The 23,410-nt window shown below is 32.1% G+C and overlaps 1 protein-coding gene across 1 annotated transcript in view; it reads left to right on the forward strand.

Annotated features, from left to right (window-relative positions):
* Tll1 (tolloid like 1) overlaps nucleotides 1-23,410 on the forward strand; it is a 192,820-nt gene that overhangs the window by 129,417 nt on the left and 39,993 nt on the right. Inside the window, exons 10-12 of the mRNA XM_005329263.5 lie at nucleotides 10,249-10,351; nucleotides 12,566-12,682; nucleotides 13,838-13,983. Coding sequence (XP_005329320.2) covers nucleotides 10,249-10,351; nucleotides 12,566-12,682; nucleotides 13,838-13,983 — 366 coding nt within the window. The remainder of the gene's footprint in view (nucleotides 1-10,248; nucleotides 10,352-12,565; nucleotides 12,683-13,837; nucleotides 13,984-23,410) is intronic.

Consider the following 23,410-nt stretch of genomic DNA (forward strand, 5'->3'; position numbering starts at 1 on the left):
TATTATTTGTTATAAAACCTTAATACCAATCCTGATGAGGACAGCATAAGCAAGGAAATTTGTATCCCAGATTCACATGTGAATATGGATATAATTCCATCAAAACTACCAAATCAAGTGTTGATATATATGCTTGTATGCATATGTGTTCATGCATCCATAATGTATCAGTAAAATATATGTGTGTACAAACATTAGATGAGTATCTAAAACCAAGAGAAAAATTCTAATGATTTAATAACAACAGTAGCATACCCCAAGCAAACTAAAAGAGTAGGATACTTTCTTAATTTTATAGAATCAACAAAAATTATCACAAAAATCATTTTTATTAGGGAAACTGTTTCCTTTGAGGTAGGCTAAAAAACAAGAATATCTACTACCACCATTTCCTTTTCAATATTTTGTTGGAAGTAACAGATCATGAAGAAAAGAAAGTGGAGTTAAACACACAAGAATTGCAAAGGAAGGCAAAATTTTCTTTATCATATTTAGTTTGTTGGGTATAAAATTTGAAATTGCTAGAAATTTGAAAATTGCCAACCAGAAGTAGCATTGTGCTTATATGTACCTTAATTTAAAAAATTAATCCATTAATTTCTGAATTCTATTTTGAAAGCTCACCTCTGGTTTATATTGATACTCATATTTATTTAATATTAACAAATGTGTATTGAGATTAATCTTTATTTTCTACTAGTTATTACATGACTTTGATCCTTTAATTAATCTGGAAAGTCTTAAATATATTCATTAGTTTCAGTGAAATGAAACTACAGTTTCATTACAGTTAAAAATATTCAATATTCCTGTGATAATTGAATATAGTTGAAGAATATCATGTCTCCAGGGTTTTGTGTTATTCACAGTATAAGTTCTTTGAATAAAATACCTCAAAAACATAAGTTTTATGCACAAAACATTAGATATAACTTGAAATCCATGAGTACAAGCATAGATCTTTAATTAGCTGTTTTTAATTTAAGAATTGTAATTCTGTCTCTGTTTTAATGTACTTATAAGTGTGGACCAGTTGCTATTTATGTTCCTTCAATAATTTCTTGAAAATATATTATGAAAATTATTTTTAAAAAGGAACTAAAGAGCAAATTTTAAATGATGGTAAATTTTGAGAGGAAGTTTAAAACTAATTTTTTTAAAAGAAAAACCTGTAGAATCTGAAAAATTTGGGATCAAGATTTATCAAATTAAATCAGTTCACAACAACAAATTAATATTTGGGAATTAGTGTTTCTCTTAGGCAATTGGAAATACTCATACCGTTAGCATTCAAGAGTAATTTATTTTTTTCTTGTTTGTATGATTACCAGGAAAATTATATTTTCCATAATGTTGTAAATAGGAATAAAAACAACAAATCTGTTATTCTTTCTCTTATTTTTCTTGATATTATTTATGCCAATTACTGAATAAACTGGTTGTTAAAAGTGATCAATGAACAATAGTAATTCATATTTATATGTTGTATTTTTGTTTTATTTTTCCAACATTTGAATTTATTCTTTTTAAAATAATTTTTAGTTGTCAATAGGCCTTTATTTATTTTTTTATTTATATGCAGTGCTGAGAATTGAACCCAGTGCCTCACACATATGAGACAAGCACTCTGCCATTGAGCCACAATCCCAGCCCAAGTTTATTCTTTTTTTAACTTAAATTGGAAGTCTAAATTATTAATTTCAAGTATCTTTTCTTTTCCAGCATAAATAGTATAGGAGTGATAATTTACCTCTAAGTACTACTTAATTGGAATTCCACCAGTTTGACCTATAGTATTTTTGTTATTTTAAAATTCTAGATATTTTATGTGTTCTATTATTTTTTCTTCAACACACATATTTTTAGTAACATTTTTAAAAAATTTCTAATATGTTTTTTCCAGTTTGCTGATTAATAATTTCTCTTTTAGTCATCTTTGGATGAGGGACTACAGTCAATATGCTTCAGTCATTGAAATAGCTTCAGGCTGGTATGACCTTGGAAGTGACCAATATCCATGAAATAATCTGTGCTTTAAGAATATATTTTGTGCAATGGTTGGGTTTTTCTAATTGTATAGTTGAAATAGTCTCAATATTATTGTTTTTGTCTGCTTGATCTATCAAATAATTAGAAAGGTGTGGCAACATTTGTCACTACTTGGTAGATTTCTTAATTGCTGTTTACAGTTTTTCACATCTGTTTTATACATTTTATTTTATATCTATCTATATACATATATATAAATTTAGAGTATTACTTTAGAATATTATATCTTCCTCTTAGATTTTTTTTTATTACAGGGTGAATGTCTTTTTCTCTAGTCATGGCTTAGTTTAACTCTTTTTTTTCTGATATCAATAAAGCTATACTTTATTTTGATTAATATGTTTGCCTGGTGAATCTCTGTCCTGCTTTAAAGATTTTTTTCACTTTTTCACCCTTTGTTTCAGGGGTGTCTCTTTTAGACAGCAAACAGTCTGGTCTTATTTTTTATTTCATGCATGATGACAAGTTGTGTCCTTAACTCCAGGGATAATTCACAGTTACCTTTAAGTGATTAATAATGTATTATCATTTCTTATTTGCACATTATATGTCCTTCCCTTTTGTTCGTTCTTTCTTTTATGCTTTCTTATGTATTGAATTATATTTTTATCTGGTTAAATTTTTCTTTCTATCGTTTTGAAACTTTTAAATATATATTTTATTATACAACGATACCCCTTTCTACCAGCTTGCTTATTTAACAGTTATATTTATTTAGTGTATTTACCTTCTTCTCAAAACATAAAAGGATCCTTTAATTCAGATTGTCTTCAATATGTTCATGTTTTGTTCATGCCTGTTTTTTCTTCATATAAAAGAGGCATTATTGTCTTTTTGCAGTGAATATTTCTTTTTTAAAATATTGTTTTTAGTTGTAAATGGATACAATACCTTTATTTTATTTGTTTATTTTTTATGTGGCGCTAAGGACTCAAACCCAGCGCTTCACACTTGCCAGGCAAGCACTCTATCACTGAGCCACAACCCCAGCCCCAGTTTCTTTAACAATGTGCAAATATTTTACCAATTTTTAAATTGTGTATAAAAGCATATAAGATTAACCATCTTGATCCTCTTTAAGTGTACAGTTCAGTTATGTTTAGTATATGTACTCACATTATAATGAGATAAATCTCCAAAATGTCTTCATCTTGCAGATCAAATCTGTACTCATTAAATAAGAAATTCCCATTTTCAACTCCTGCCAGCACCTGGCAACCACCACTGTACAATGTTTCTGTAAACTTGACTACTTAGAAACCTTGAGATATCTCATATCATTAGAAGCATATAATATGTCTCCTTTGCAACTGACTTATTTTGCAAAGCATTATTTCTTCAAAGTCTATCGGTGTTGGAAAATGACAGGATTTCTTTCCTTTTAAAGACTGAATAATATTCCATTGTATGTATATACTGCATTTTGTTTTACCATCATCTGTGGGTGGTCATTTGGAACTTTTTCTTTTTTTAGTTGTATAGAAATCATTTTCTTTTCTCAAAACTTCAAAGTGATCAGCTAAAAATATAAGCAAGACTAGAGGTGTTCGAACAAGAAGAAATACATTAAAATGAAATTTACTTTAGAAAACTGAAGATATTGCTGTGGGACTAAAATAAACAGAATGGCATATCATGTCCCAAGATGTAAAGTTATGGTATAGTCAAATTTTCAATTTTTCCCAAATTAATGTATAGTTTTAATATAATACCAACAAATTTCTATTAGCTTTTTGTTTCATACTTGAACCAAATTTTTCTAGAGTTTATTAAAAAATAGAAGAGTTGGAATAACTGAAGAAAATTTGAAAACAATGTTAATGAGGTGAAGTGGTCTGCACTATATACAATGGTAGAAAAATGTTATGAAGCTTCAGTGATTCAAATTCAGCTGTACTGTCAAAGGGGATTCTGCATCAATGAATAATCCAAAAAGGGCAGAATTATGCCTGTGAGAATAAAAGACTTATTTGCTTATTTAAAGAGATGAGTTTTCAAGTGAATTTGAAAAAATGGATTTTTTCTATAAATAGTACTAAAGTTATGTATAAGGATTTGAAAAAAATTAAAATTTTACTCATATTTCAAATTCTTTCTGAACAAAACATCAGAAACTTTTTCATATTCTGGGGAATATACCTTACTTTCATAAATTGAAAATAAAAAAATATATGACATAATTTATTTTGGTTATTTACATAAACTTTTTTTCTACAAAAACAAAAAATACAAGTCAGAATGGAACTTATAGCATATAAAGAGAACACTAGTATTATTCATTGGTCTTATTCTATTGTAAGCCAATAAGTAAATATTCACATCACAGTAGAAAATGACTAAGAGAACAGATGCATCATTGTAAATAGATGCTCATTTAGTATATAAAATTGTTTACCCTCTCTTTATCAAGGAAATGATGGAACATTATAAATTGGCAAAGATAGAGTGATAATACCAAGGGATCCTTGATGGTCCAACTCCAGGAAGTAGAAATTGAAATAACCTTTCTGAAGAACATTTGGTAATCTGTGTCACATTAACAAAAAAACAAAACATACAACAACAAAAATCCCTGTGCATTCACCCAGAAATTTATCCTAGAACAATGATCTGAGTGTGTTCAAAGATAGTTGTTTATATTAATGAAAAATCAGAAATAAAAGCAACTTTGAAAACTAAAAGAAAACATTGATTTGAGAAAATGTTTATAATATGAACTTTTTAAAAAATGGGCTCAAAATTATAGGAATGAAAATATTTATAAATTACATACATTAGAGGTAAAATTATAGAAGACTATATACCAGATTAATTCATATTTCTACTGGGTAAGTTTACAAATATATATTTTTATTTTTCCTTTATTTTGCACATGTAGCATTTTATTTTTTTTTAGGTCTGTCTTTTACAGCAATGTGAATGTACTTAATGCTACCAAACTGTACACTTAAAAATGGCTAAAATTATATATTTGATGTCATGTATATTTTACCACAATTAAAAAATAAAGTTGTCAGTTCACATATGTCTTTCTAGGATTGAGTCTCCAAGTATAAAAATTCCTGTTTGATCTAAGCCTATGCTAGATGTTGCACAGTTCATGCTGGTTGAAATCAAGAATGTACAGCTAAGAATATGGCTATATTTTGCTGATGGGAACACACAGTATTGATTCTTCTGTCCCTTGGATCTGATTGATCTTTGAACAAGGGCAGATTGCTTATGTCTTGAATAGAACTAATATATTCTCTATTTTCTGTCCAACTCATTTAAAGGCTGTCCTTTGACTCTTTTCTTTTTGCAAACATTTCTTTTTGATCCCTCATCTATGTTTTATATCTACAGGGTCATTTCACAATAATTTATATTGCCAAAGGCACCATGTAAATTCAACAATCACCATATATATTTTTGATTCTATTAAAATAGATAAATATTTTCTGATGCATAAAAATTTTGATTCTTTTTTTAAAAAGAGATGTATTTTTCTGATGTGCCAAATAAATCCTTGCTATCAAGAATCTCACAAATTAATAGTCATATAATTGCTAGGATGAAAAATTACTGAAGAAAGCAAGATGCAACTTGGGTTCTGAAGAGAGCTCAGATTTTATTGGGAGATTCTAGCATGACTGAAGAGTTGGAAGACGGGGTGGGGGCGTAGAGGGGGTTGTAAAGAGTTTCAAGGCACAGGGAAAGCAAATGTGAAATGCAGGTAGACTTCAGCACACCTTGGGGAACATAAGCTAAAACTGGGATGCTTTTTCAGGGCACAACTGTAAGAAGTTAGGAGAATGAGTAGAATAAATCTTTCGTGTTGGAGATTGTGAAAGAGAAAATGGAAAAGGTGGATTTGGACTCGAGAGTTTTTGATAACCAAGCGATGATGAGATCCAGACTTTACTGAGATTCATGTGACTATAAGTGTAGAACATGCTGGAGACAAGTGAAGCTAAAAACCACTGGAAGCCATTACATCATTGGCTATGTAAAAGCTTCTAGGCAGGGGTGTGCATTTAGGAACTAACTAGATATGTGGTAGGAGTGGGGATTAAGGAGAGGTATAAGGAAATATTTTGGTGACTAGTAGGTGATGACAAAAATCAAAATCAAAATATTATCACATGAGTTTAAGCAATAAATTGTTTTAATAACATAGTCGCACTCTTGTTTCTATCTCTGATATAAATAATTCCTGATTGAAATTTGGGTCTCCCCAAGGTTCCACAACTAGGCTAGGGTCTACTTGAGGTTATGCAAATAATCTAAGGCAGGAACTTCAAGGAAAGCCCCAAGTTCTTCTGTCCATTCTATGAATTTTGAGATTCTCTTATTTTAATATCACTATTTTTCTCTGTGAAACTTTAAAATCACATTTTTATATTTCCTAGAATAGTTGACTTCATGAAATTGGATGAAAATTTCTTATATTTTTTTTTCAAAATGTATGTTGTGATGGATGCCTGAATATTTACCATGAAATGAACGTCTTAATGCTTTAGGATTCTCTATGTATTTTTCTACATGGGATTGGATTTAATTTTGATGGGACAAATTGGATAGGATGATATCTGAGATGGTAAGAAGATTCATTTGATATAAAGTTTAAGTAAATTAGCAAACTGAAAAGCTCGAACTTGAACCCAAGGTCTTTTGATTCCTACTCCAGAATAGCTTTAATTGTAGAAAGAGATGTTAATTATTTCTCCCTTTACTGCAATACAATTTCAGATCTGAACAAAAATTTAATGTATTAATTATTAATTAACACATTATAATATGTTATAATTATTAAATATATAATTAATTCATAATGATTATTATTTAATTATAACAATTAATTATTGTAGGGATTGACATACTTTTCTGGTGAGTAAATATTTTTGCCTTTAGAGGGTAGATAGTCTTGTTCAAATGCTCATTTCTAGCATTGTAGTGCAAGAGCAGACATGGTTGATATAGTAAGGGAATGGATGCAATAATACTTTATTCACAAAAGTAGGTTACAGGCAGATCCTGTACCAATCTCTGATCTACTCCCCATGAGCCTTATTTCTGAGAGAAAAAGCTGTAGTCAATCCAGAAAGTTTATTAGACTTGTTTAGGTTTCTTTGGGCTGGAACCTAACAATCTATTTCATCTTGTTGCTTTTGAATCTAATCTCTATCTAAAGAGCCATTTAATAATCAATCTGATTGGCAATGTCTGCATCTTCCCTCTCCTCAGCTCTAAAGATGTAAATGCCATTTTATGGTGCCCATGGACTTTGTTTAGGTAATCGATAATGTCTTAATTGCATGGACAAAAGTTAGTCGATTACATTTTTCTCCGGAGACTTGCAGACATCCAGTCCCTTGAGCTGTTGCTCTGTCTTTCTTCAAGATTCTTCACTCTGCAGCTTTGTGAAGCAAAGTCTTTAATAAGCAAATTTAATAGCAATTGTATCACTTTAACGTTGCAACTAGACTCCTAACAGATCACAGGAAACATGAGAACTGTTCTTTGAATCTCCTCCGTCTCATGTTCCAAGGGAAGATGGTTAATTTTAACTTGATACTTATATTTACCATCTGAAATAAAATATTTGTATAATTGTACTATGTAGTATTCATTTTATCTTTCTTTGAAAGATGTAATATGTTTGCATAAAATAGCATAATATGAAACAACAAAATATTTTCCAAGTGCTTTTGATTTGTAATGCAAGTATGAATTCTGCTGGCAATTTTAGTCAAAGGCCAGAATTTTACTTCTATAGTCAGAGCCTGGGAGATTTGATTTTAGAAAACCTATCTTTATTACATTTTCTACTTCTAAAGGACTCTGTGTTTTATATTAGTGTCAGGCCGGTTTTGTTCCTCCACGGTGCTTGGAGTTTAAACTAGAAAATTAAAAACAAGATAGGAAACTTTTCTGCTCAGTTATCCCCTTTCCTGTGTGTGTGTGTATGTTTGTGTGTGTTGTGTTGTGTGTGTTTATTCTAAGTATTCAAATATTAACTATTAACAATCCAACCATGTCGTTTTTAATTTGGGATGAAATTTGATTATATACATCCAATTCATCGATTTTTTTTTCTCATGCAGGAGGAAATTGAAACTATTTTCACACCATTGTAAAAACTCCCCTTTAAGCAGAGAGAGGAGCCACAAAATGATCCATGGTTATCTTTTTTTGTGTCTGTATTCTACTTTTGCTGTCTCTGCTATAACAAATGATAACAAATGAGATCATATGGAGTTGAAACTCTGGTGGTTGCTATAGGGAAAATATGAATGCAGAATGAAACTTAATATCAGGCAGTGGTGGTATTCCCTATTTGTAGCAGACTTAAAGTAAACACACAGTTAAGTGAAAAAGCCAGAAATTATTCTCCCACTGTATCCCGAGAATAATCTGAGGTTGCATGGGAGAAGAAAATATTTGGATAACTTGGAAAAAATAATTTAGAAACTAAAGCGTTTTGACAATCAAGTGTTGAAGATTTTGAAAAAGAAAGAAAAAATGATCAGTACTTTACCCTTGGATACTTAGGGAATTAAAAAAAATTTTCCTGTAGTTATAAACATACAGAATGCATTTATTTTGTTTACTTTTATGTGGTGCTAAGGATCAAATTCAGTGCCTCACATGTGCTAGGCAAGCAGTCTGCCACTGAGTTATAGCCCTAGCCCCTATTTGGGAAATTTTTTCAAACAGTCTTTGAAAATATTTGAAACTAAAAAATTGAAGGAAAAATAGATAAGCTTCAAAATGGAATGATTAAAAATAACTATTAAAACTAAACACTAATAGTAACAACTGAATAAGTACTAATTAAATAATAATGCATGCTGTATTGTATTTTAAAAAGTATCTCTTATTTTTTTCATCCTTGGTAGAATTTTGTTTCTTAGTACATTAATTAAAAAGTAGATGTTAATCTATATGAACAATTGAAGCTGTGCACCTAGATAGAAGATGCTAAGAGAAATTTTTTTTGTGTGATATTGTGTCTTCATACTAGGAAGGAGTAGGCAAGCTAGGATTGATTTGCCATAATTGGTACTTAAATTTTTGTCAAATATTGTGTTTAAGAAAGGGAAGAAGTATATGTTTTCTTCACAGTATTGGTAGGATTTTTCTGTAATATAGGTTCAGGGTTATTGATTATATATTTTATCTCTTTCATTATTCCTTTAGATTTTTTATAATCAGCATTTTCTTTGAGCTCTTTGAATATTGTGATAAATTATTATTTTATAATAGAAACAATTCAGATATTCATAATTTGTTGCATTTGGGCAAAGTCCATTTTAATGTCAACAGAAAAAAACCCAGGTATACTATGAGCCATAAGCATGTTAGATAATTTAAGCAGAATCGAGTTAGAATGAGTTTTGAACACACAAAATGATTTCCAAATGAATTTTACTTAATTTGAGCACATTTCTAACATTAGATTGATTGTACTTTTGTTGTAATCAAGTAAATAAAGAGTCAATTCTTTGAAAAGTAAAGAACTTTTATGAAGCAATGAAAAAATCATCTTTCCTAGAATTGCTCTTGAATTATCTTTACAAAAAGCAGCATCATTCCAAAACAAAGTACAGAATAAAGGTCATGTACAGAATCTAACTTGAAAGGCTTTGAAAATGTATTCTTGGACCTTAAGAAGAGTAGTGACATATGAGTTTGATTATAGTTTCAAGGATACATTTAAATGCTAGGACTGTATTTAAACATTTCAACATACACAATGATATTACGTTCTGGGAAAATGGCACCCACTGGTTATTTTTAACATAATTATAGATATCTGACTGTTTGTCTTTGAAATAAATTATTCAAAAGAAGATATTAATGAAAAAATTGGAATTCTTCATAGTTTAAATCATATTTATCATAGAAAATTCATAATAAACTATTCAAATGAAGATTTGTTTTATTTGTGCAATTAATTGTTCACATTCACTTTACAGAACGTTGGGTTAATTTAATTCCTTCTAGTTATTAACATTGGGCTTCTATTGAAATTATTAATGAAAATGAGAAAACATGGTTTGGGGGCATTTAAGAAAAAAATATTAGGGTGATTAAAATATAGAAAAAAGAAAGAAATAGCTGTAAGTTCCTTTTTACTCTAGTTTTGGTTCCTTCCTTCCAGGATTCAAATTACGATCATTTTTACTTTGTGTGTTGTTTTCCTCCATCTTACAGATTGTCTTAAATTTTACCACAATGGACCTATACAAGAGTAGTTTGTGTTGGTATGACTACATTGAAGTAAGAGATGGGTACTGGAGGAAGTCACCTCTCCTTGGTAAGTGCTTACTTATCTCCTATGCGGTTACACAAGTATTCTCTCCTGTATAGAGACCATCCGTTCTCTCAAGGGTCATCTTAGAGTTTAAATGTATGTAGTCTACATTGCTATTATTTCGACTACCCTTTTCCAAACATACTCAGAGAAATGAATACATTGATTAATTGACTTAAATTAACTACAAGTGGATATTTGGATCTGAACGTAATGCTTGAGCATAGCTTTTTCATATATTAGGGTTATAATGATAATTCTTCAGTATGTTCCTGTTTTTTCAGCTTAATAATTGTGATTTTTTAATTCATAATTTTTAAACATTTATTTTTTAGTTGTATGTGGACACAATACTATTTTTATTTTATTTTTATGTGGTGCTGAGGATCAAACATTTTGATGAAACAAAAACAAGATCAGATGTGAATATATTCTGTGGGTGTTCTGTCAGGTATTTGATAGATTCTTCCTGTGCCAAGCATATTTGTTGTTTCTATAGACGTTGCTGGTTTTTCTTCCAAGAGTTTTTCTGTGGCTGAGAAAACAAAAACGCTTGTAGTTTGTGTCATTAGCTGTAGCCAGATTTGGTCCCCATGTAAATCTGCCATCAGTGCTTAACCACAGACCACACTATTAATTTGTATGAGGTGGTTTACTGTTGCCCTGTTTTAACTTAAGAGGTGAGAGCTGTTGTGAGCGTGTGTGCTTCTATGTGGATATTTTCTTAATTTTTCCTTTTTTTTTTTTTTTTTTGAGATTGTGGCTTCTTTTATTTTTAGAAGTAGCTTTGTTTAGCCATGTTGATGTGTTAGACAGATTTCTTTTTTCTGAACATCCCAAACCTGCTGAATGGACACTCTTAGATTAAAAGTGACAGCAGCCTGAGTAAGTTGGAGATCTGTGGAAATGTTTAAAAATAGGGAAGTAATGAAGAATTAAAGTAATGTGAACAGTCAGGTTGAGGAAAACATTGTCTTGTACGTTTAGTCTCTTAGCCTAGATAAAGCCATATGTTATATACATTTGTGTATTCCAAAGGAAACATTTTATTAAGCTCATATAAATCTGAAGCTAAAATTTGAGTTATGTCCACCAGACTGACTCAATGTGATATGGTCTTCATGTGAAAAGATTTCTCCACCATTTCTTGTAAAACTTTAGCCCTCAGAGTGCTTGCCCTATATTCATCTGGAAAGGTGTAAGAATTATAAAAACTCAGGAATTATAAAAAGTCTATATCCTCTGAGCGAGAGATTAATTTTAACAGATTTTCCTGGCAATTTTCATGCATACTATAGTTTAAAATGCACTATAGGCACCTCTAATTCATTTTGCATCTTGGGAAGATATTGTTCTTTCTTTTCACTGTTGATAAATTTGCTTTATTTAAATTGGCTACCAGTTTTCTCATATTAAAATTATGCATGATGTCATTTTCAGAGGCACACAAAAGTAGATAGAAGTGTCATGTGTTTATAGAATTATTTCATGTGCTTTGTCACACTTAACCATTTGTCATTATGTGAGTTCTTAGAACCCCAAGGTAGACATACAGTAAGCAATGAATTTTTGTGGAAGGGTTGCATAAGAAAGGAAGAAACAATAGTTAGTATTGCATCTATTTTTCATTATTTTTACCTCTGGATATGCAATTAGAAAACGTCACATCTCAGACTGAAGTCTTATAGTAATGTTGGTTATTCTGCCTATAATTCCACCAATTGCAGCTTTATAGATGAGATAGTGTATGCAGTAAGTTCCTTGGAGTGTCCCAGACGTTGTCCTGATGGGTTCTCATTGACCCTGGCTAGAGAACCAACTTCTGTTTGGACCAGGAGCACATTTGTCGGCAAGTCACTCTCCTGCTTACTGACCAGATGGAGACTTGAACCAGTGTCTTGAGGGACTTGTGTCTTTTCTGTTTTTCACCTTGATGTATCATGGGTCCATCTGTAAATATCCTTTTTGGATTAACTCTTCTTACTACATGTGATGATGATACTGACATCAGTTGTTTGATAGTTTATAAATACATATGAAGAGAATGTTTTATTAACCTTTATTAAATAAATATTAAGGCGCTATTCTGACTCTGATCACTAGGGATAGAGATACTAGCCAAACTAGGTTTTATGTGTATAGTTTGTAGCTAATGCAGAAAGCAAGTAGAACACACAATCATTTATTTGGTTCTCTTTATTCTTTCATTTCTTTTAGGTAGATTCTGTGGGGACAAGGTGCCTGAAGTTCTTACCTCTACAGACAGCAGAATGTGGATTGAGTTCCGTAGCAGCAGTAACTGGGTAGGAAAAGGGTTTGCAGCTGTCTATGAAGGCAAGTCACATTGAAGTTAAGAAATGAATGTATTTTAGATCTCTCAGCTAAGTGTCCTTTTTGTCCCCCAATTTCATTAGAATGATTTTGTGACCACATTTAAAAGTTTTAAATTATAACATTTTGTGAACATGCATTTCAATATTCACAAATTATTTTTATAACAAAATTCTCCAGACATTAAAACTGTTAAAAACAGCCAGTTTTCTTGTATCAATGATATAGTAACAACAAGATGTGCTCAGAGAGGTGTGGGAGGAAAAAATCCAAATGGCACAAAGTGTTTAAAATTTGTTTCACAATACTATTAAAATAGTATGAAGGCATTATTTTCCTTTGTCCTGATTTTGTACGTATTTGGTCCCAGCACTACTGAAATAGTCTATTATAGGAAACTGCACAGAAAGTAATTGTGCACATTTCTAAAGCATGCTTTGTCTAAATCAGAGAGTCAGCATTCGAGGAAGAATTTATTGCATGCTTTTGTCCTATGCTTCTCTAAAACAATAAGATAGCATTGTGCTTCCTGGCTTTAAAAAGAGCCCCTTACTCACCATGTGGTAGACAGCGGAGACCCTTGCTTGTATAGGAGTTTAGGTAATTTCCAAGACAGAGATTTTTGCTTCCCTTAAACTTTTAAGTGAAAGAAAGCATTTTGCTTTAAAGATTAACTGCACAGTGGTGAAGAGGATTATTTGGATGAAGCCACAGATGTTGAGCACATGATGCTAGCTCACTGCCAGAGGCCCATTCAGTTCTGTTCAGGGTGAAGCTTGTCTGCTGATGAGCTATTTTACCTGCGGTCAAAGTAGTTCAGGAAATCATAGAACAAACTCACATAGAATATATTTATAAAATTCCTAAAGGCTTATATAAGTTTAAGACATATTTATTTTTTCAGGGGTGAAAATGTGACATAAGAGTGATCGACAATTATATATTCCTTGACTGATAGTGATCTACTGTTTATAGTACATGTTTTACCCTCTAAATCTGCACAACAGTATAACCAGCCAACTCTGATTTTTTTTTTTTTATAACCTGGTTTTTATGTTCTTAGTTACAGGAACTGAACTTCAGTATTGGCTTAATAGAAAATGAAAATGAAGTGCCATGTCTAGTTCTATTTATTTACTTATTTTTTGCTTTCTTCAGCTATCTGTGGAGGTGAGATACGCAGAAATGAAGGGCAGATTCAGTCTCCTAATTACCCTGATGACTATCGTCCGATGAAAGAGTGTGTGTGGAAAATAACGGTGTCTGAGGGCTACCATGTCGGACTGACCTTTCAGGCCTTTGAGGTAAAGTCTTTTAGGTGACCTTCATGGGGCATCTTCTCCATAAATGACAGTGGCATTTAAGGGAATCCTCATTAAACCAGTAAAGAAACAGAGAATCGGCCTTTTAATCAGTGAAGAAACAAAGGATCAGCTATAAAATGTAACATCAAGAGCTAAAGGTTTTTAAAAATTTTTTCTCCCTTTCCTCTTGCTACAGACTTTTTTAAGAAGATTAAAGCGAGTTTACATTAACTTCGCTATTTGAATTAGGATGTTTGAAGTGCTGACAATAGGTTTTTTTTTTTATTTTTGACAAATGTGTGGGCTTATTTCACAAGACTACTTGGAGGGTCCATTAAGTAATAGAACTTTTATTTCTCTTCTAAGAGGTTAAAAGGTAGACAATCTATTTTTTTGTTGTTGGGAGAAAAATCGTTTTTTTTTTTTTTTTTTTTGCTTTTGACCTGTTAACACAGATCATTGTTTACATCAAATATAGAAATTCAAGTGTTCTTAGGAGTTTTCAACTTCATCAAAAATATTTGTCAGGAAGATCAGAGGCACCATTTTATTATTAGATGAAGGGGTAGAATAAACTAAAGATGAATCAGAATTCTGGATCAAAGTCAGGGTCTCAAATGACTAGGCCCAAGCTGGTTAAAGTGTAATGTTTTGTGGAACAAGAGAAACTGAAGTAGTGATTTGAAGATGAGAAATGGGGGAGTTTTCCAGGGACTCTAGAGCATGTTTGAATCAAATAGTCACTTGAGAAATAGAGGCCAAGGCGAAGAAGTGAAGACGAACAATGAGATGGTGCTGGATCTGGATGCCATGATTGAAGATTCTCTCTACGCTGATCAGAAGCTTGATTTACTGTGTAAGTTGTCAAAAGGCAGTAAAGGGCCCCGTCTATCAACAGCTAGGTTGCTCTTGCCACCAAGGGCAATAATCAGGGTCCAGGCTGTGGATCTATAACAGGAGCCTCAGGGGAATCTAGACATTTTCATAAGCCCAGAGATCTTCACACACACTCTGTAAGCTGGCGTTCTGTATTTCTTTTGTACTTTTCTCTATCTTCTTCCCCTTCCATGTGTCATTTAGTTTCCTAGATATATTTCTCAACATGAAAAAAAACCTGTCTCTGCTTTGATCAGGATGTTGTATTTTATGCTCAAAACTACTTTCCATTTTTGGAAATCTTGGTTCTGAAATTATCTGACTCACATTTGAATTTTGTTATTTCATGGACACATAGGAGTGCAAATATTATTTAGATAGACTAGTTAACAAGGAACTAAGATGGAATGAAAGATTTTCACCTGCAATTCAGACTGGAACTGATTATTGAAAAATTATCTACCCAATGGTCATATTACGTGTATTTTGGGATATTTCAAGAATTAAGACATTAGCTGTCTTTCAATATATAACTGGTTCGGTTATGGAATTCTCTCATTACAGAAATGATGTCAGACAAGGCATTCATCCCATGCACCTAAGAACAAGGAAAGATGAAATTACTGGCTTGGCTGTCTGTGCTTTTATTTTATTTTTTTATGTATCAATGCAATAACAGTGATATTCTTCAAAAACAGGATAGGTTATGGACAAATAGGAAGCATTTGCAACTAGGCTGTTCCTGACATGTCACTTAATACTTGTTGGCCAATTAAATGAATACATGATTACTTATGCTTTGGGATTGAGAAAAGTCAGGTAATAGTCTGACTGATAATACCTTTTGTTTTCTACAGTTTCCTGTCCTTTCTTCATTTTGCCATATATCCCTTATGTTTCTGCCTGTTTCACTTAGATACTGGGCATATTTCAATCCATAACCATACCAAACTTTTATCATCCTCATTACAACCACTCTTCCTCAACTCACCTGAGTTCTACCTCAGCATTTGGTGTCACCATTTACCTACAGAATATCCTTAATTCTACTTTTTTTCCCTTAAGCCTCCTCGTGAGGCTCTGAGCATATTTCATTAGCTTTGTCTTCAAATTATGCACATACATCATGACTTCATAACAGTTTCTGGCTGCCACCCTGTCCTTGTCCTCACCTCTTCTTTTGGAACTCTTGCTGAGCACCTCAGGTCTCAACTCTTTCCCTACCTGCCCTGTTCTCTATAGAATGGCCAGAATGACGCTGTTGCAAGTTAAGGTGGATGGTGACGTTACTTACAATCACCTTCCTGGTTTACATCAAACCTAGAGTAAAATCCAGACTCAATTATGGAGTAAGACACTCTGCAATTCAGTCTTTAATATCCTTCTTTCTCTTCCTATGTCAGCTAGCATCCAGGACCTTCCTATGTCATGGCATTTGACACTGATATTTACCTACCTCTAGATCTTTGCTCTTATTCCTTCCTCACATCATTCAGATCTCTGTTTATTGCTTTTTTTTGATACTAGGGATTGAACATGAAAGCATTTTACCACTGAGCCTCACACCCAGCACTTTTAATTTTTTTGTTATTGTTGTTTTTGTTTTTGAGATAGAGTTTCACTAAGTTGTTTAAGACCTCAGTGAGTTGCTGAGGCTGGTCTTGGAGTTGGGATCCTTCTGCATCCAGCCTCCTGAGTTGCTGAGATTATAGGCCTGCACTACCGTGCCTGGTGTATTGCCTTCTTTAAAAATACTTGCCCACAATGCTTTAAAACATATTCTTACCCTACAGTTTTTAAACCATCACTCTTTCATTTTATTTTGTTATATTTAAAACAATTGGAATTTATGCTATGAATCTGTTTGTTTACATGTTTATATGTTCGTTTATATGTTCATTATTAGTTACAGGAACTGAACTTCAATATTGGCTTAATAGAAAATTAAATTACCCCTACCTCCTAATACTATCACCTTGGGAGTTAGGATCTCAATGGTGACATTCTGGGTAGAATATCTTTCTCCTTAGTTCATACCTTTCTGGGAATTTATGCCACAGTTTCATCTTTCCCAGTATGACCTGGATTTTAATATAAGTAAAGAACATAAGACTAAGTATCTTTGTTAATGAATTTCGGGCATCTTTGAGAAGAGGACCTTTTTGGAAGGACCAAATATTTATACTATTTGAAAAGTGCTTTGGCCTGAATGTTTGCATGCCCTGAAATTTATACTTTGAGATCCTAATTCCCAAGATTATGGTATTAGTGATGGTCTCACTAAAATATGATTGATCACCAAAGGATAAGGATTTTACCTGTTGCTGATGCCTATATCTCCAGCACTAATGACTTCAAGATTAATATTTAATAATAGAACAGATGGATAGATAGATGTAGCTGTTTGAATGAAAATTAATGAAGTTTCATGGATGGAAATTAAGATCACCTTTTAGTATCAAAAGTATGTAGGTTTCTATGAAGAAGGATACAATCCTAGACAGATAAGTTAGATTTAGATCTTGGAGGACCTGGTAGGCTATGTGACTGAATTCAGGCTGGAGATTCTGAGTCCTCCCAAATCAGAAACTGATAAGGATTTAGAGTTGCCTAAATCTTGATATAGAAACTGAGCTTAAGCCATTGACCAAGTATCACACCAGCTAGCACTAAAATTCATGTATACTTGATTTTATTTGCAAATTTGCCTATTCAGTAAAATTTGTGCAAGCCAAAAATAAATATTCATCATGTTTTTTGGATCATTTAAAGTCATGCATAGAGCACCTAACATGGATATTACCAGCTGTGATGTGCTTTACTGGGAAAATGTGTGTTAGATAAGCCTCACTCAGGAATGAGTCATAGCGTTGTTGGCTGTGAGTTTAGTGTTCATGAATTGCCAGTATATTAAGGTGTCCTTAAATAGAAACACACATAAAACAAGGCTATGTACTGATTGGTTGATAAAAATTTTATGACTAGAATCTTATAAAAACCTAACACTATAATTTTCTGGGAGCAATGAATCAATCTGCTAATTCACTGTTCTCAGCAACTTTATAGAACACATTAACGACACACTGTAGTTATCAATAATCAGTTGAATATATTTTCTTAATTGTCGTACCATGCCTTAGATGGTTTATTTAGTCAGTTATCTGTTTACATTCTTATTTTTGTTTACACATCATGGTTTAAATTTGCATATTATGTATTTTATATTGAAAATACATAATCAAAGATAGTGTCATCCCAAATTCTCAATGTTTCTTGATTTTGCCTAACAAAACAATTTTTATTCACTTAACTGAGTCATAAACTTTTTTTCAAAAACTGTCTTACTTTTCTCCTTTATTCTCTGTTACTCCTAAAAGGCCACTAAGATAAAACTCATCATTCTGTTGAGAGCTACTGTAAAAACAAACTTACTAGATCTCCTTTCTGGGAATTTATGCCACAGTTTCATCTTTCCCAGAATGACCTGGGTTTTAATATAAGTAAAGAATGTAAGCCTAAGTGCTTCTGTTAATGCTTATCAGGTATATTTGAGGAGAGGACCTTTTTGGGGAGGGACCAAATATTTATACTATTTGAGAAGAGCTTTGCGTGTCCTGAATGTTTGCATGTCCCAAGATTTATACATTGCGATCCTAACTCCAAGGTGATGGAATTAGGAGGTGGTGGGGGGGGGTAATCAGGATGTGATTAGTATCTTAGGCTCCTGTGTAGTCAAGAACCACAGCAGGATGTGATTAGGTCATATGGGTGGAGCCCTGATGAATCTGATTACTGAACTGGTGAAGAAGGCCTAGAGAGCTTCTATCACAGGAGGACATAGTGAGAATGTGCTAATTTGTAGAGGGCTCTAACCAGACACTGATCTGCTATTGCGTTGATCTTGGACTTCCCACCTCCCAAGCTGTCAGAAATAAATTTCTGATGTTTATAAGCCACTCTGTCTATGGAAGTTTCTTATAGCATCCCCAGTGTGGAGTAAGATAGGAAACTTTCTCTTTTCTTACGGGATGCAGTATTTTAACACTAATATATGGAAGTAAATTTGTATATAAACTTAGATTATCTCTGAAATTAATTCAAAGAGTTCATCCTCTGTTCAGCAGAAGTGTTACTTATAAAATTATAAGCCTTAAGTACTCTTTTATTTGAGAACTTTCAGTATGCAGAAATAGAGAAGAGAAAAAAGTTTTGGAGACTGGGAATGTTTACAGGAACAACTTCAAAGAAATGTCAATAAAATAGAAAAGAAGTGAAATAAACCTGGAGCTTACTTTTGCTTAAACTGAAATCCTCACATACATTAATTCAAGTGGGATTAAGTTTGAGGTACTTGTCAACATTGCTACACATTCTGATTTGAGGACTCTTTCCTTATGAAAACCAGAGATGTTTAACAGCCTTAACCATCATTGCTACAAGCTTCAATGTTCCTGCATACAACAGGTTTTATCTTATTATTTGGTAAATTGCCCAACTAAAAACACTCTTTTAATTTCTTTAAATATTTGCATTAGCTTACAATAAGTAATGGTCTTTGTAAATGAACTAAGAAGCCAAGATAAGGATGTCTTAGTTATGTTCTTTTACTTGCTATGCAGTGTTTGGGGGGGGGGGTGTGCAGCTAAGATTATGTATTGGTTAATGACTGAAGAAGAGAAGAATTAAGAAGCTCTTCAGAAATTGTAATTTAGGCTACAAGTGAACTCTGAGAGGTTTGCATTTGTTACTTTAAATAAACTTGCCTAAATTCACAAAATTGGTAGCATTGTGATTGAAACAAAGTTCCCAGTCTGTGTATTTACGTCACTGAGTCCTGGTAGCCAAGAACCACCATAGTATTCTTCAGTATTCTTTCCTTGTATCCAATGCTGTTCCCTCCCAAATGTCTTCATATGTATTGGTATCTGGTATTGCTCATGGTATTGCTTGTCAGTCAGGGACACGTCTACTTCATTCATTGATGTTACACACTGTCAAGTACATACTATTTGTGCATAGAAGTTATTAGTAAAACTATTAAATTCATGAGTAAATGTAAAATGCTTGTGTCTTGAAGGAAAAAAAAAAAAGGAAGTGGAGGCATTTAAATAAAGAATCCACATGAAAACAAACTTAACCAAGACCCAGGATGTTGCTTTTAACATTTTGAGTATATTTTCCCCCTTTTACAACTGTAATCATGTATTAATGTTAACTCAATATCAAATGCAACTACTGATAAATATTAATTTAATAGAATAACAAAATTAAACATAATTATTTATATTAAGCCTTCCCACTTTTTGTTCAGGATTCTGTTTGTTGATAGCATTAATTCCTGGATTTTACATGATTTTTCTCACTATTAAATTTAACAATATTTAATGATAAATACTTACTTGTATTGCTTGTATCATAGTTTCCTTAATGTTTTCCTCAAGAGCAAAAAACAACTTTAACTTTGTTCTGAGTATATATCATTATGAGTTATATTACCTATAAAAGTTGCATTATTTTGATCAAAACATTACTTATATTTGAATGTATAATTTGATTCGATTTTAAAGCTGCATTATAACACTATGTAATAAGATTTTTACTGTAGTAAAATATCCGTGACATGAAATTTACCATCATAATCATTTTGAAGTGTATGTTCAGTAGTTTTAAGTACATTTCACATTGGACAATCAATCTCTAGGACTCTTTTCATCTTGCAAAACTGAATTCTATACCCACTAACAATAGTTCTCTCAATCTTCCTTTTCCCTTCTCCTCTCTCTCCTCTTCCAGTCCCTGGCAGGAATAATTTTCTTCTGTCTCTGTAAATTTCTGTTCTATGTGTGAGTATAGGTATCTCCTATAAGCAGACTCACATATAGCATTTATTTTTTTCATAATCGGCTTATTTCACTAAGCATAATGTCAAGTTTCATCCATATTGTAACATATATCAAAATTTCCTTCCTTTTTAAAGCTAAATATCAGTTCATTGTATGTATATTTATTCACCTGTACAAGGACTTCCATCTTTTATTCTGTGAATCATATTGCTGTGAGTACAGATATACAGTTACATATGTTTATTTCTATATACACTATTTTGTATAATGTATGTTGGATGCAAAGCCTGGGTCTAGCCCCTTCCTCTTGGACTGGCTTTCCTTCCGTGTTAGAGTTCATTTGCAAGAACAGCTCAAGAAACTCTGTACAAATTGGTGGTTTTAAAATGAGAGGTTGACCACTTTTAGCCCAATTAAATTCATTTTACTTTTTTGCTAAACGGTAAAACTCACTTTTTTCTTAGTTCTCTAACTGGCTATTAAAGGTAGAGATCCTCACTGAGTAATGAAATGTAACACTAACCCCTCTGGCTGGCCTTTGGTGGTGTTATTCCTTTTTTGTGTGTATTTGGACCTATTTCAAGTATCATTTAAATATCAGTTTTCTGAAAAAATGTTCAGAACTTACTATCACTTTCACTGTATTCTTTATGACATATTGGGTCTGTTCACTTTGTGATAAACTTGCCACTTTCATATGTAAATTATGCTCTGATTGCATTAAAGTGTGTAATAAATCAGCATCATTATTACAAAACATATTTCTTATGTGTATGATTGTGCATGACATTGCACCTGACTCTCAGCTCTTTGAACTGTGTCCATGTTTTAATTCAAGGAGAAACTGCTTTTTCTTTTTTTATTTATTTATTGCTTTTATATATCATCAACTTTGTTGTTTCTTTTTTCAAGAAGCTTAGTGTTATTGGCATGACATCAGTGGACTTAATTCACTTTGTATCTTCAGCAAATTTATTCTATATATTCATTGATGAAGTGATATGGCACAGGTGGAGAAATTATTGCACAAATGGCATAAAAATGACTCACAATTTCACTTATGCTTTCATTCATCATGTAGGTGCACTTGACGAAGAATAATTATAATTAATAGCAATGAAGCATATTCATTGTACTTGCCTTCCACACAGGATTACACTGGAAAGGTATACAAACACCATCATTCCAATCTTTGAGAAAGAGGTCTAGGGTTGGTGTTGTGAGGCGTAATGCATTTCTGAATATGTTAAGTTCACATAGATAAAAGGCACATTTCATTTCTAAACAACTCGATCAGTAAGACACTGTTATGTGAGTATGTAGTCCCTATTTCTCCTGTGTTACCTCCTAATACGAGGTACATAATATTTAGTATATAAATAAAATGAAATCCATAAGTAGGTACTAGTGTAATTAGTCCTAAAATTAGACATTTTTATACATTTACCCATGATATCTGAATATCTACACTTTGTGTATCACATATTTAAGTATTCAGGTTTAACTAAGCAGTGAGTATATTAGAAATTAAAATTGAAAGCGATTTATTGTTTATTGATTAAAAGGACAGAGTGTGTGATGAACAGGGAAATATCAATTTCTTTTTAATCATTGAAAATTTTTTTTCATTTTCAAGAGTGTCTATATTGTTTGCCTATGAGTAGCACAATTTTAAATGCAACTGTTTTCTTAGAATACTAATTGAAAGATTTTTGAAATAAGCTTACTAATTTTTATTCTAGCATGCCTCTTAAAATTAAATCATATTGTTTCATATTATTAAAGGACCTTCTCCTGCAAGGAGTTTTTTTCTTGTGCATTTTCAATTCCTTTCCTCTTTCATCTTGTTCTTTTCCCTCCCTTTTCCAATATGATTTATGAATTGGGGCAGTTTATTCTATATTGCTCTAAGCAGCTGAGGATCTATAGTTGGTTTTTTATCTGCATTCTTGTTACTGTTTAGTGTTGGCTTTTTTCTTTTGTCTTTAGGAAAAATGTGTGCATTTATGATTCACATGCTCAGTGAGCCCCTACCTGTTGATATCATTAAGAATTGCTACCACTACCCCATTCCCAATTCTTATAATCCTTACCTTGTTTCACTCATATTTTTTCATGGAACTTAGCACTTTCTAATATATTCTGATTTGATTGCATATTTTTGATTATGTACTGTTATTCCTTTTCTATTTTTCCACTAGAAGAATATAATATACAGAAGGGCAAAGTTCTGGTATTTTGCTAAATGATATACACCAAATATTGAGAAGGGTACCTAGCTGAGAGTAGGTCCTGAATGTTTGTTGAAAGAATGAAATGAATTCTCTTTTGTGGTTGCAGGAAAGAAAATGGCAAATGTAGCACGTACTCTTACATCGAAATCTGTGCTTCTAATAAATTTATTTCCTGGTTGTCTTTATGCTACTTGATATAAAGACTATCACTGGTAATGCATTGATGGGTTTGTAAAAGGAGTTTTCAACCAACTATATAAGCAGTTTCATGCATTCAGATTGTAACTCTCTGAATGAATCTAATTCCAAAAGAAATAGAATTTCTGATATTAGTTTCATAATGGGAGAACTCCATCAACTAATGAACTATATGTTGAATAGTAGTTGACAAGATGTAATAGTATTCATGGTTTTTAAATTATGGATGCCTTTCCTTTATAGCTTTAAATACCTAATAAACAGTTGAGACTTCAG

This window comes from Ictidomys tridecemlineatus, chromosome 14 (assembly GCF_052094955.1).
Source record: "Ictidomys tridecemlineatus isolate mIctTri1 chromosome 14, mIctTri1.hap1, whole genome shotgun sequence".
Lineage (NCBI taxonomy): Eukaryota > Metazoa > Chordata > Mammalia > Rodentia > Sciuridae > Ictidomys > Ictidomys tridecemlineatus.